General features: G+C 57.8%; 1 protein-coding gene across 2 annotated transcripts; it reads left to right on the forward strand.

Annotated features, from left to right (window-relative positions):
- The first annotated feature begins 4 nt into the window (after positions 1–4).
- LOC117650774 (coiled-coil domain-containing protein 47) lies at positions 5–3,851 on the forward strand. 2 transcript variants are annotated; one of them, XM_034394378.1, is made up of 7 exons: positions 5–145; positions 339–602; positions 687–812; positions 902–1,076; positions 1,192–1,316; positions 1,432–1,809; positions 1,893–2,276. In XM_034394378.1, the coding sequence occupies exons 2-7, from the start codon at positions 342–344 to the stop codon at positions 2,274–2,276; spliced, it is 1,449 nt and encodes a 482-aa protein (XP_034250269.1). In that variant the 5' UTR covers positions 5–145; positions 339–341. The 2 variants fall into 2 exon arrangements, with proteins under 2 accessions (XP_034250269.1, XP_034250277.1); XM_034394386.1 differs by lacking the exon at positions 5–145 and adding an exon at positions 3,022–3,851 and having other exon boundaries at positions 342–602; positions 1,893–2,605.
- The last annotated feature ends 10,980 nt before the right edge of the window (positions 3,852–14,831 follow it).

Raw genomic sequence — 14,831 nt, forward strand, 5'->3', positions numbered from 1 at the left:
CAAACTTAAGTATGAGAAATTTATCACGGTGACGTGTCGTCATCAAAGTGAATCTGAATGAGGACAGTAGTTGCACCAACCAAGCACCGCTGACTGCTGACTGCGGTGCCATGAAATTTTTGTAAACTTGTCCAACCGTGTTTCTGTAGGTATTTTTACGTATTGTTTACATACATGGCCCCACTGCAATCAATTCAATATGATCATTTCTGCACTCTCCATACAATTTTTTCAGGGTTCCTTTCATTTTATTGTGGGGCCGGTGACACTAACCTGAACATTGTAACTATCTATAATAATTGGAACTTCCTCAAAACTTCTGTTTTTCTGTTGATTAGGTCATGCGTATTTGGTTAGTTTTGCTGCTAGTCGGCTTGGCCGGAACCCAGATTTGGGCCTCTTCCTTTAGAGAGGAAGCTGAAGACAATGAATTTGCTGAGTTTGAAGACTTTGAAGATGAGGATGCAGCGGGTGCAAGTGCCAGTCATGATCGAGCCCCTGTCCCGTCTCCTTCATCAGAACAGCCAAAGCCTAGTGCCCCTGACGTGAAACCTGTGCATGACGAGGTGGATGATGAAGATGAAGGTGACGCTATAACAGAGGTAATGCACTGTGTCCTTAATCGCTGAATCTGAATGTGCTTTGCGTCGATTGTTTTTTAAAATCTTATGCTTCTCTTATTGCAGGATGAGGAAGACAACGAGTTTGAACATTTTCAGGATGAGGAAGAATTTGAAGGATTTGACAACGAACGAGTTGTCAATAATGATAAAGTAGATGATAAAGAAATGCCAAAGATCACTATTACAAAGGTCAGTTTGTAGTTCACACTTTTTTGTTGATTGCCTCTCTGTAAGATGTTTAAATATTTCATGCAACTATTTTTTCTCTTTTCATTTAGGTCCCCTTGCACTTAAGAACTAATTGGGATAGTTTTTATATGGAAATGCTGATGATTGCTGGTCTCACTGTATATTTTGTAAATTTCTTCACTGGCAGAAGTAAAAACCAACGCATTGCAAATGCCTGGTTTAGCACTCACCGTCAAATTCTTGAGGAAAATTTCACCCTTGTTGGTAAGTTAATAATAACTTACTTATTGCAATGTTGCTTGTCTATATTTCATCTCAATTTTATTATTTTCCTGTCATGTAGTTCTTCAGTTAAAATATATTTTTTCTTCCTCCAAAGGTGATGATGGTAAGATGGAAATTGAAACTCCTGGCCTTATCAAGGATTCAGAGCACATGTACACCTTATGGTGCAGTGGGCGTCTCTGTTGTGAAGGGATGCTTGTGGAACTCAAGCTCTTAAAGGTATGTTTGTATTGTTTTGTCTTACAGAGAGTCTATAGTTTCCAACTTTCTTGGTGAACAAAATTTTAAAATCCTTGGGTTTGACACTTTTGTTAATGTGTACTTTTTCTTTCAGAGGCAAGACTTGGTAGCAGTATTTGCACAGCTTGTTCGTCCTTCTTTAGACCAAGTTCAGATCCGTGTTGATATGACTCGTGAGGATATGGACTCATATGTTTTCTGTGTTGCCACCAAGAAAACTGGGCTACGTCTCTCAAAAGAAATGCAAGATCTGAGTACCTTCTGCCCTGAGAGAAAAACTGGTGATAAATTTGGTGTGCCAAGCAATATGTGTCTTATGAGTGAAATGGGAGAAGCATCTTCTGCTCTTCTCGATAGCAAAGTGATTGCCATGCTGAACAAGTACCAAGATGTGGTGGAATTCATTCACTTCTCTGATCAGTATTCTGGACCAAAGCAAACTGAGGATTCAACTTTAGTCAAGTTACCTGAGGTCAGTGTGTTCATATCTGCATTTAAGGTGTTGAATATTTATGTAAATTCGATTTTACTGATGGCATAACTCTCTTAATACAGGTGAAACGTGTATTGATATTTTGCTTCAATATCCCAATGCTTAAAAACAAAGGTTTGGAGGAGTCTCTTGATCACATGCTTCCGTTGATGCATATGGTCTTCTATCTCATTGATAAAGTTAAGCGATTCCGACTGGGAAAAGAAGGCAAACAGAAAGCCGACAAAAATCGTGCCCGTGTGGAAGAAGCCTTCCTGAAAACCACCCATGCTGCACGTGCCGAGGCTGCTGCTGCACGAAGGGAGGAGAAACGTCGTCAAGAAAAGGAACGCATCATGCAAGAAGAAGACCCTGAAAAGCAACGCAGATGGGAGGAAAAGGACATGAAGCGACAAATGAAAAAGAAAGCTCCGAAAATGAAGCAGTTGAAGGTCAAGGCCTTGTAAGTGTGTGGTCTTTGTACAAGGAAGTATTCTGCTAGTCATTATGCTCTTGGCATTTACATCTTAATTACATGAGGTTAGAATGTTGACTGCTGCAATTTTTAAGCATCGAAGTGGCTACTATATATATTTGTGTTTGTTAGTGCCCTTCGTAATTTAGGCTACATATCTGAAATAATTTATTATTCTTCTACAACTGTGTTTTAAACGGTTTTACATCTTTTTTATCAAATGGCAACTTTTTATGTATGTAGCAAGACACAGCGGCTGTCGTCCTGTGTAAAGGGTCTATACTTATAAAATAAATGTTCAATTAGTACATTGGTATAACAGTTCTATGTATACTCTAGAAACTGAAGAGAGTGCATGGCATGCTCCTCCTAGGAGTCAACCACAAAGCACACTCTTACCAAGAGCATGCTTGCAAGCACACTCTTCCCAGGAGCATGCTTGGCAAGCACGCTCTTCCTGGGAGCATGCTTGCAAGCAAGGACAGTGCTTGAAAGCATGCTCCTGGGAAGAGTGTGCTCGCAAGCATGCTCTTGGGAAGAGTGTGCTTGCAAGCATGCTCTTGGGAAGAGTGTGCTTGCCAAGCATGCTCCTGGGAAGAGTGTGCTTGCAAGCATGCTCTTGGGAAGAGTGTGCTTGCAAGCATGCTCTTGGGAAGAGTGTGCTTGCAAGCATGCTCTTGGGAAGAGTGTGCTTTGTGGTTGACTCCTAGGAGGAGCATGCCATGCACTCTCTTCAGTTTCTAGAGTAGTTGTTTCAGGAGAAATTATTGCATAATTTTAAAAAGCCTACAAATTTAAATGCATTTACCTATTGCGTAGGGAGTTCTGTTATTGAACAATGCATTATTTTCTGTGTGTTTGTGTGTGTGTCTGTTTTCATATTGTCATGTCATTACTCATTTGTTTGTAGGCCAATGGTAGGATGGGTGGAAGGGTACTGAAAACTATGAGCTGTGAATGTTCCCTTAAGCTTTTCTAAGTTAAAGCTGTTTTGTATTTATTTTAGTTTTTCTGTCCTTTTTTCCTATCCTGTGGTGGTCTTTCATTGTTTATGATTTTGTGTTCTTGTGTTACTTAGATTACATGTGTTTTAGCATGATTACTTCAAAGGCTATAATTTTCTAATATTGCTGAGGATTATCCAGCAGTTTTTGAACCCTTTCTGCTGCCATTTTCTATCTGATACGTATGTTGCCTTGTGTGTCTATTGACAGATGATTATTTTTTCAGACACACACTGCCTTTGTTTCCTTTCTGAAATTTTAATCTATTCTTATCACGACTGATGAGTTTAGAACTATGTTGTGGAAGATTGTATAACAGTATGTAGCGTTAAAAAAATATATATATCTCCTCGTACAGATGTGCTTAGGTAAATTGATCTATTTCTTAAGTAAGATAAAAATTTTACTTCTCCTCATGACTGAAATGAAGTTTTTGCTGACAATGACAGCTTATTGCTGACATTTTTCTGTAGTCCCAAAAAGAGCACTAGACATGTTGCTTTTGTACAGCCATATTTGTTTTCTGTTTCCAATGTGAGCAATATATGGAATATTATTTGTTACCTTGAGCTTTTATTTGACCTGAGGACCCACCCATGAAAGTCTTTGAACGCCATTTCCGCTTCCATTCCAAAATTCCCATGGTGGCAAATGCACGACAGGCGAACCAATGTCCTCCCGAAGTCCTCGGGCCGCGGCGCGGCAGGCGGTCCCATTCACGGCTTCGTTAGAAAGTATGATGACCGGCCTGCGCCTGCGCCCCGGCAGCCGGCAGCCCGCTCCCGCTCGGCCCGTCCCGGCCTCGCCGGGGAAAGTATTGTTACTGTTTTGACATTATGCCGCCACATTCAAATCCAAGCGCGAAGCCAAGCCGACTCGAGCGTGACACGTTCGATCAGAAAGCTCTCGCAGACCAAAAGGTCTGACGCGGACGGGACGCGTCGCCGTGGCCAAGCCTTCCCTTCGCTGTGCGCTGCGCGGCGCTGCGTGTCTGCCGTCCGTTTCCTGGTGCAAACCATTGTGGGATGACGAACGGGGAACTCCTCCCTAGCGCCTGCGGACCAGCGGGTAGGCCAGCCCGCACGACACGCCCGTCTTGCAGGACGGCCCACCGTCACGGCGCTTGCCCGCTTCCAGCTTCCCGAGCGTTTCCGAAGTCTCGTTTCACCGCTCTGTCTCTGTCGCACTCGTTGGGTGGCGCGTGGCGGAGGGGGGCGGAAGAGAGAGGAGGTGCTGCGTCCGGCGGCGCGTGCGTCTCGACTTGCCGAATGTTGCCGGCCGCCGCTGAAAACCGGCGAGCGTGTCAACAACAAGCACGCCACTCCGCGTCCCGCTCCGCACCGCGCCCCGCGCCAATTAGAAATTCAAATTGTATTTTGAAAGGGAATTGCGCTCGCGGGCCGGGGCGAGTCGGCGTTGTTGTGTGGCTGCCGGCCGGCCGCCGGCATGCCGGCACCGGCGCCGTGTCCTTGGGGCCCTGCTGGCCCTGCCGGCCCTACTGGCCCTACTAGTCCTCGGCGACGCCCCAGGGCCGGGCCCCAGCCCAGGCCCCACGGCGGATCGGCGCCAAGCGCAGCGACAGCGGAGCCAGCCGTCTTCCCTCCAGGTTGCCGTCGAAACGGAGTGGCCGCTGGCCGAGCGCGTCGCTGGCCAGGCAAGGCAAACGAGTCGGGCCGCGTTGTCACCGGCCGCGCTGGCACGGCACGCCACTGTGATTGCGAGCGTCTCTCCGCGCCTCTCGCACTCACAGGGCGTACCGCGTCGGTGCGAGAGAGACGACGCGACGAAGCGCCGGGTGGAATCGGCCCGCAAGGATGAGGCCTCCCGGACCGTCCCGTCGAGTCGGACGAGCGGGAAGCAGACTTGGCGGCGATAAGCAGGACTCGCTCGGGACGCGGGCGCCCATGTCGCAGAGCCTTCTGCCTCCTGTTAAAGGGCACGGGGGAGTTGTGGAGTCCCACGATGCGCCGGCCGGTCGGCTCGTCTAGGCTAGGCAAGCCAGCCATCCGACAGACGGACTAGCGAACAGACGGACGTACGGACAACGCGAATTCCGCGCGGCAGACCGGCGTGCCCCCTCCCACTGGAGGTGCTTCCCCCTGTTGCCGGCTCGGTCCTCATGGCCTTCATGAGGAGGATGCCCCCGCCGATCCTAGCCCCTGGCCGCGGACGGGCAGGCCGGACGGGCAGGCCGGCAGCCCGGGCCGTTCGTTCTGTTTACAGCCCGCAGTGCGCGACGCGGCGGGCCTGGCGGGCCGCGCGGCGCGGCGAGGGGAGTGGCGAGGAGGAGGGCGCACCGTGGGCGCGGCGTGGCGCGGCGCGGCGGCGGATTCGCAGCCGGCAAAATACTCTCCACGTGGAGGGGCGCCGCCACCGCCTCGCCTCGGGACGCGCCGCTACCGCCGCCTCGGCCACTACGCCGCCTCTACGCCGCGCCACTACGCCGCTTCTTTTATTTTCGCGGATGGGAACCAGCCGGCTAGTTGTGCTGGGCGGCGCCCGGCTCGGCTGCCGCGGCTAGACGCGGCTAGGCGCGGCGCGCCGCGTTATTTTGTTCTGAGGAAGCGAGCCTGGCCGCGCTGCGCGGCTTGGCGGCGGCACACTGGCTCCGAGAGTCGTCCTCGTCGCTCTGTCTCTCTCGCACCCACAAGGCGAGTGAGTGCGAGAGAGCACAGCGACGAGTCAGTCTGCAGTCCGCGGCCGCAGCGCGTAATCGTAATCGGTCGCTGCACATGCGGAGCGCGCGGAGCGGCGCGGGCACGCGTATCTGCAGCACTCTCGATTACTTTCGACGAAAACAATGTTGCTGTGTGGCCGCAACGGTGCCAGCCGTGGATGCGCCCACGCACAGCAGAGTGTACGCGGTGCTATCAGGGGCACCAAACGAACATTTTAAAAATAAAATAACGGCCCTTTTGTCACGCGCGGAGCGGCGCTGAGTCTGTCGCGGTGGTTCGAGCTAGAGACCCTCCCGGGAGGGTCTCTAGTTCGAGCCCCACGACTTGCCTCTCTCCCTCCCCGACTTGCTCGCATGTCGTTCTCCCACCAGCTTCGCCGGCTTCGCTGACTTCGCCGCCCCCTCCCTGTTGAATCTTCAACCAGAGGTTTCAGCAGCATGTAAAGCCTTCTCAAACCGAGGTACGCCGAGCGCGGCCAGCCAGCAGACTCATTCCGAGAGTCGTTCTCGTCGCTCTGTCTCTCTCGCACTCATGGGACGTCCCGTATAGGTGCGAGAGAGACAGAGTGACGAAAACGACTCTCGGAATCCGTGTGCTGGCCCACGTGACACACGTGCTCTTGTCACGGGTTCAAGCCCTCGTCCCCCTCTCTGCCGCGTGCCGCGCCCAGCAAGCCGTGTGCGCCGAGCGCCAAGTGTGTCAAGTGCCGCGCGTACTGCTTGGCCGCCGAGTCGCCGTGTCGCCACTCTCGCTCGGTTTTGGCAGGGCGGTGATGGGCGGTGATGCGAGTGCACGGGATAGATAAGCCCTCCGGCCTCCGGGCGCCAATCTAGCCAACGCGATACGGCCGCGGCGGACTGGCGGGGAGGACTGCAGACTCATTCCGAGAGTCGTTTTCGTCGCTCTGTCTCTCTCGCACCTAGACGGGACGCCCCATGAGTGCGAGAGAGACAGAGCGACAAGAACGACTCTGGGGAATCGGTCTGCTGGCGGGGAGCTCGGGGAGCTGCCCGCCTTGACGGTCTTGACCCCCGCCGACGCGACTCCGCCGTGTTCTGCAGTCTGATTCCGCACAGCAGTACATCGTCGCTCTGTCTCTCTCGCACCTTTACGGAACGGCCCATGAGTGCGAGAGAGATAGAGCGACCAAAGCGTACTGATTACACTGCAAGAAAAAGTGTGGATAGTACAACAAAAGTACAACAAAAACTGTACAATAAAAGTACAACAGGGATTGTAGAATGTACAGAGAGAATTGTACAAACCACAACCAGCCCTGGACTGCACAGCACTCGTCATGTCGGTACCGTTGTACTTTGTACAACAATTGTTGTACTTGAAAAGTACACTAAATTCCTGATAAAAAATTTGCCAGAAATTTGTGTACTTTTGTTGTGGTTATTTTCTGCAGTGTAGCCCGCGCGGTTTACATCAGCCAGCATAATACCTAACCGACAGCAAGCCAAGTGTCGTGGGCGATTAGCTGGAGGCCATTAGGCAGTCCGTCGCGGCCTTTCCGCGCCGGAATCGAATGGAAAGAGTGGACACCGAGTGGAACCCTGCCAACAGTGTCGTCTCGATCGGTTCACGACGATGACGGAGTGCCGTTGAAGTCAGATGCGATGCGAAAGGCTGTCCGCCGCTTGCCGCCCCTGGAGGAGGTCGACGTCCACGTCAACGACGCCGTTCGGCTCCATTTTCAAACGACCAAGTCTTTCGGCCTCCTCCGCCTCGTCGCCCCGCCCGCCCTCCGTCTGGCTATCCTTTGCTCATTCCGCTATTTTTCAATGACAAAGTGGAGTGGCGAGGTCGTCGACCCGCGACGTGGCGGGGCGGGGTGGGGCCGGGTGGGGCCGGGCCGCGCGTTGCAGTGCCTTGGCGACAAACTCTGTCTGTTCACTCTGCACACTCCGACAGCCAGCCAGCCAGCCAGCCAGCCAGCCAGACGGCCTGCGAGTCCTACACTAGAGCAGACTGTTGTTGTGGCCGCGGCGGCGTCGCGACGACTCAGCCCGTCCGCGGTGTGGCGTGGCGTGGGGGGGCGGGGGGGGCGGGGCGTGGGGGGGGCGGGGCGGGGGGGGGGCGGGGCGCGGCGGGGCGGAGCGGGACGCGGCGGGGCGGGGGGGGGGGGCGCGGCGCAAGTCGGGCGTGCGCGGCGTGTCGCTGCGGCGCCGCGGGACGTTCACAGCCGCCCTACCCGAATATCGGGCCTGAGTTGTACGACCGGGATGACTTTGAGAGGGAGCATGTGTCCTCCCGGCGCCTCGCTGCTGTGAACGCGCTGCCACCCGAGCACGGCGTCGTCGCCCCTTCGGCCGCATCTTCCCCGCGGCGGCCGCTACTGTCAAGCCTGCCGAAACTGCCCTCCAAGGTTCTTCCCGGTTACCCCGTTACTGTCCCAACGCGGAGTTCCAACGGTGTGGCACCCGAGAGGGGGGCGTTGGGCGTCGCTGCCGGCCGGCCGGCCACCGCGTCGACGGGCAGACGACGGCGTGCCGTGTTGCTTCCGGCCGGCCGGCGCGTGTCCCGTGCGTCCACCACGTCCACCTCAAGGCTAAACTTAGCGGCCGTTAGCCCTCGTCAGCCCTCGGCCGGCCGACGCACGGGCCAGGGGCCCGGGGGCCGAGTGGGCCTACACCCCCCCCCCTCCCCCGCGACACGGAAGCCCTTGCCGCCGATGAAAAGTGGCGTGTTTGTGGCGCGCTGGGCGCGAGCTGGCGCGTGCCACTGCGTCGAGGCGCTTAGCGGGCGGGGCGCCCATCCGCGACGTCCGTCCGCGACTCCGCGGCGCGCGCCCTCGCCACCCCCGCGCGCTGGGCGCGAGCTGGCGCGTGCCACTGCGTCGGGCGCTGTCCGTCCGCGACTCCGCGGCGCGCCCCTCGCCACCCCCGCGCCTGGGCGCGAGCTGGCGCGTGCCACTGCGTCGAGGCGCTGTCCGTCCGCGACTCCGCGGCGCGCGCCCTCGCCACCCCCGCGCGCTGGGCGCGAGCTGGGGGCGTGCCACTGCGTCGAGGCGCTGTCCGTCCGCGACTCCCCCCGGCGCGCGCCCTCGCCACCCCGCGCGCTGGGGGCGAGCTGGCGCGTGCCACTGCGTCGAGGGGCTGTCCGTCCGCGACTCCGCGGCGCGCGCCCTCGCCACCCCCGCGCGCTGGGCGCGAGCTGGCGCGTGCCACTGCGTCGAGGCGCTGTCCGTCCGCGACTCCGCGGCGCGCGCCCTCCCACCCCCCCCCGCGCTGGGCGCGAGCTGGCGCGTGCCACTGCGTCGAGGGGCTGTCCGTCCGCGACTCCGCGGCGCGCGCCCTCGCCACCCCCGCGCGGGGTGGGGGCGAGCTGGCCGTGCCACTGCGTCGAGGCGCTGTCCGTCCGCGACTCCGGGGCGCGCGCCCTCGCCACACGGTAAACCACCAGGAAGAAAATTTTGTATCTCGAGGAAAACACGTGATTGTTTCCTCGAGGTGCCTAATTTGCCTACTAAAAATTTGGGTTACTTGAGTAGGCATTTCCAAACTGTTTACTCGATTCGCCGGGCGTGTGGGGGGGGGGCCGGCGAGAAGACAGTTTTGGTTACTGGGTGGCTGATTCGGTCGGTGGGGGGGCAGAATCGTCCCTCTCCGGGAGACAAAGGGTGTCTACCCCAAAAACCCACCACTGACTTCACAGGAAAACAATTACTAGAAGCTGGTATCGACTTTTGGGGCCTCATACTTTTGTGGAAAACTCGGTTCCTCACTCCCTCCCCCTGAAGAGCTCAGGTGTTGCCGGACGACAGGTAGCGAACCTGCACTCTGCAGCTTCGGAGCGCGCGTGCGTACCCCGAGCTACGAGACTTGTTGGGGGAAAGATCTGCGCACACCGCACATGACCCGAGTCGCCCGAATCCGAACCGCCGCCCCCGCAGTAACCACTAGGGGGGGGGAGGCAGCCGATCGGAAAGCCGAGCGGGAGCCGAAGTGCCCCGAAGGGCGGCGACGGTGCGGGGGGAAGAGGGGGGCGCGGTTCGGGAGCTGCCCGCCAGGTGGCTCCAGCAGCGCTCGCCCAACGTCTCCTCCGCAAACAAAAAAGTCTACTCAGAGACAAAATTGAAGATACGATCTTTACGCGACTTACTTCTTTTTCCAAAAAGTGTTTACCGACTTCCTCGAGGATACAATGACATTACCTCAGGGATGCAAATTTTGGGTTTTTCGAGGAGCTTGCCCCAGACTAGCTACTGGTGGTTTTTCAGTGCACCCCCGCGCGCTGGGCCGAGCTGGCGCGTGCCCCTGCGTTTGAGCGCTGTCCGTCCCCGCCCCCGCGGCGCGCGCCCTCGCCACCCCCCGCGCTGGCGCGAGCTGGCGCGTGCCACTGCGTCGAGGCGCTGTCCGTCCGCGACTCCGCGGCGCGCGCCCTCGCCACCCCCGCGCGCTGGGCGCGAGCTGGCGCGTGCCACTGCGTCGAGGCGCTTAGCGGGCGGGGCGCCCATCCGCGACGTCCGTCCGCGACTCCGCGGCGCGCGCCCTCGCCACCCCCGCGTGCGGACGCGATGACAGTCACTGAGGACATGTGGGACATGGGCCTGCTCGCCGCACTGTACCGCGCTCGAAGCCGGGCTCCGCTCGGCGACGAGGCGACGCAGCTTGTTGTCGCCGAGCGTGTCACCGTGGGCCTCTCCGAGGAGCAGCGATAGCCGTGTATCGGAACGGAAGCGGCCCTCTCCCCCTTGCCCGCCGGCCCGCGGTGCTCGCCGTGCTCTTCGCGCAAGGCGGCGCAAGGCATCGGGGCGGGGCGCTGAGCGCGGCCACACTGTAAACCACCAGTAGCTAGTCTGTGAGACAAGCTCCTCGAGAAACCAAATTTGCATGCCTGAGGTAATGTCATTGTATCCTCGAGGAAGTCGCAGTAAACACTTTTTAGACAAAGACACGTAAGTCGCGTAAAAGATCGTATCTTCTAATTTGTCTACTGAGTAGACTATTTTGTTTGCTGGAGGAGACAGTTGGGCGAGCGCTGCTGGAGCCACCTGGCGGACAGCTCCCGAACCGCGCCCCCCTCTCTTCCCCGCGCACCGTCGCCGCCGTTCGGGTGCACTTCGGCTCCCGCTCGGCTTTCCGATCGGCTGCCTCCCCCCACCTAGTGGTTACTGCGGGGGCGGCGGTTCGGATTCGGGCGACTCGGGTCATGTGCGGTGTGCGCAGATGCTTCCTCCAACAAGTCTCGTAGTCTCGGGGTACGCACGCGCGCTCCGAAGCTGCAGAGTGCAGGTTCGCTACCTGTCGTCCGGCAACACCTGAGCTCTATCAGGGGAGAGGGAGTGAGGAACCGAGTTATCCACTAAATGTATGAGGCCCAAATGTCGATACCAGCTTCCTAGTAATTGTTTTCTCTGTGAAGTCAGTGGTGTTTACTGGAGTAGACACATTAGTCTCCTGGAGAGGGACGATTCTGCCCCCACCACCGACCGAATCAGCCACTCCAGTAACCAAAACTGTCTTCTCGCCGGCCCCCCACCACCAGCGCCCGGCGAATCGAGTAAACAGTTTGGAAATGCCTACTCAAGTAACCAATTTCTAGTAGGCAAATTAGGCACCTCGAGGAAACAATCACGTGTTTTCCTCGAGTATACAAATTTACTTCCTGGTGGTTTACCGTGCAGGCCGGCCGGGCGTCTGCCAACTCAGTGAGGGGGAGGGGCGCCGACGGGCACTAAGCCATCCTTTCGCTTCCGCGTGACGCTGCGCAGGCTGAGTGTCGTTTCGTCGTCGCTGTGTCTGTGTCGCACTCATGGGGTCTCTCGTAGCGGGGACCGAGAGAGAAAGGGATGGAGCGATGAAGCGGGGCGGCACAGTGGGCCAGAAGACCGGTGGAGGCGGCCAAAACTCTAGACGCGTTTTGAGCTCCCAGCGTCGCTAAATGGGACTCGAACCGAACGTATGACCCCACCAATGGATTGCTCTCCGAACAAGGAATCCATTGGTGAGGTACACATTCGGTTCGAGCCCTGTTCAGCGACTCTGGAGCTCAAAACGCGTCTAGAGTTTTGGCCGCCTCCGCCGGTCTTCTGGCCCACTGTGGGCGGGGGCTGCTTGCCGGACTTGTGCGTGAGCGTGGAGCGGCGTGGAGGGAAGGCCCGGGCTCCCTTTGGCCGTTTGGCCGCCGCGTGCTGACTTGGCACTTCGCACGCACGCGGCGGGTTCAAGTTGAAATTGGGCGACTCGCGAGTCGCTCCTTGAGCGCGGCGGCGCGGCGGCGCGGCGCGCTGGCCGTGACCTTGCGGCGCAGATTTCGCGGCGAAAGTCCACCGGCCCCCTTCCCCCTTCCCCATGAAACAGGCGGGGCGGGCTGGGTTACGGCGCTACAACTGGCCGGCAGCGTGCGCGTGGCGCGCTACGTCAGTGGCAAAAAGAACCGCCCCTGCAGAAAAAATGTTGAGAAAAAATAAAATCGAGCTCTGTTTTAGAGTGGGCGAGAACAACGGGCACGGCCGTGACCACGCACGCTGGTAGTTTTCTGGTTTGTTATTGTCATTCTTTCCTCTCGCTCTCTTCTTCTTTCAGTTCCACTTTTTCAGTGATTGTAAAGCTGCGTCTAAGAGCTCTGCTCAAGTTTTTCGGAAAGCGCGTTGCGAATGGCGCAGCAGCGCAGCAGTCAATAGACGCTGCCTTTATCGCCTCGGCGGCACGACGCGGCACGGCGGCACGACGCGCCCGCGGCCCGCAGGACACCGAGTCCTACGGCGGTCTGCTGTTTGCGCACGACAAATGCGAGCGATGCAAACCGCAGCTAATTTCGTCATTTCTTCCTGAGATAAGGCGAGGCCTTGGCCTTCCCACATGTAGCCATCATCTCACGCCGCGGGCGCTTGGCGGCGAAATGCTGCTGAGGTGTGAGAGAACAGGCAAGCCGCGGCAAGCGCATCCAAATGCCATCAACCTGACCCCAAAACTCTTATCTTGAGGGTTGATTCATTCAGACGCCAAAGTGCCGGCGACGTTTTGACATTGCGTTTGACCTGATTCTGACTTGCTTGTTCTCTGGGCGTTTCGACACTTGCCGCCTATCTACCTGGCGATGAGACACCGTTGTTTGCAAACGGACACAGTCGGCCGATGAGCCGCGACAGTGTAAGGGGTTTCTGATTAAGCTGAAACCTAAAAGAAGGGCGCTCTCCGCTATCGCGCGCATCGGCTGCCCCTCGGGCTGCCCAGGCCGCGGCGCGCTCACAGCTGCGCAAACAAATTTAAATACATATGAATGTGGCGGCGTGTGTCACGCTTCGACGCCAACGCCACATTTAGTCGGCAGCTGGCTGCTCTCGTGACGCCAAAGGAGTGCGACTTTGTGAATTCCTTGAACCTTCGTCGCTTTGTTTTCCAGGGGCCGGAAGAAATGTCCATAAAAACAGAAGTTGTTTTGTTGAGGAAAAACGTCGCGGGCTCGTCAGATACAGCGATTTGGCGCAGTCACTTTGCGACGAGGCCTGTCCACAAGCTCGCCTCTGCGGCTGGGAGTCACGGCCCGTTTCGCTGCGCCATTCCGACACTTGTTGCTGGCATTAATTCTTTTTTTTTTTTCTAGTCGAACACGACGCCAGACGGACAGGCAGACATTACATTGCCCCGCCATGAGAACTATTCTAGTTCCGCGTGCATCCGTCAGTGGAGCAGCTGTCGCGGCGTGCAGGGCGTGCAGGGCGCGCAGGGCGTGCAGGGGGACACAGTGTGCCCAACACACACATGCCGCAGGGCGGGGCGGCGGGGCGCGGAGGGCTGCGTGGAGGAGGCCGGGCCGAGAGCCGGGCCCTGCCTGCCGACTGCCTGCCCGCCAGCGGCGGTGGGAACAGGCCGGCACGGCAGTCATACGGCGACAACCTGCCTCTCATTTCCGCAACGCGAGAACGCGAGTCGAGCCTTCGAGCCTTCGTCCCGGCCGTTCCTCGGACGTCGCGCAGCGCGCAGCTTCTCGCGCAGCATGCCTTGCGCTCGTGAAATACCGTCGCGTCGCCGGCGGCCGAGTCGAACGCGTCGAACGACAAGCGTCAGCAGCAGCAACAAGTACCAGACTCCCTGCTGCCGCTGGCTGCCGCACACGGACACACTCACACACAGACAGCGCCTTCCCCTCTTTCCGCACACGTACACACCCACACACAGAGCCGTATCAAGCGGCCGATGATGGCGCATCGCGTTTTTGCTCGTTCGGCAAACGGAAATTGGTGGATCATCGCAATACCGTTGACAGTGGACACCCAGATAGGGCACCCCGCCAGCCTCCCCACGCCCTCCGCGACGCCCCGTATCTGCAGCACGCGCTGGCCTGGCCCAGGCCTGGCCGCCCCTTTCGAGGTTTGTTGTGACGCCCCGTATCTGCAGCACGCGCTGGCCTGGCCCAGGCCTGGCCGCCCCTTTCGAGGTTTGTTGTGACGCCCCGTATCTGCAGCACGCGCTGGCCTGGCCCAGGCCTGGCCGCCCCTTTCGAGGTTTGTGTGACGCCCCGTATCTGCAGCACGCGCTGGCCTGGCCCAGGCCTGGCCGCCCCTTTCGACGGTTTGCCCTCTGCGTGGCCCCCGCCCGTATCTGCAGCACGCGCTGGCCTGGCCCAGGCCTGGCCGCCCCTTTCGATGTTTGTTGTGACGCCCCGTCGCCCTGTCACCCCGTGGGCCACAAAGGTGAGATTATGGTACGACGTGCTTGGCACCCGCCACCGATGTGTGAGTGCCTGCGTCTTGGTAAAAGGCAAGAGGACCGCGAGGCCGAGAACGGAGGCGGGCCCCAAGTCCCAAAGCATCATGCTGCCAGACACGCCTGGAGAGAGGGATTAAGCTCACCCTTTTTGCCTACTTACAGAGAACTGCAGCTTACCCCCCCTATCCGGCGTCTTTGTGGACTG

The sequence above is a fragment of the Thrips palmi genome, unplaced genomic scaffold (genome assembly GCF_012932325.1).
Source record: "Thrips palmi isolate BJ-2018 unplaced genomic scaffold, TpBJ-2018v1 HiC_scaffold_10, whole genome shotgun sequence".
Taxonomy (NCBI): Eukaryota; Metazoa; Arthropoda; class Insecta; order Thysanoptera; family Thripidae; genus Thrips; species Thrips palmi.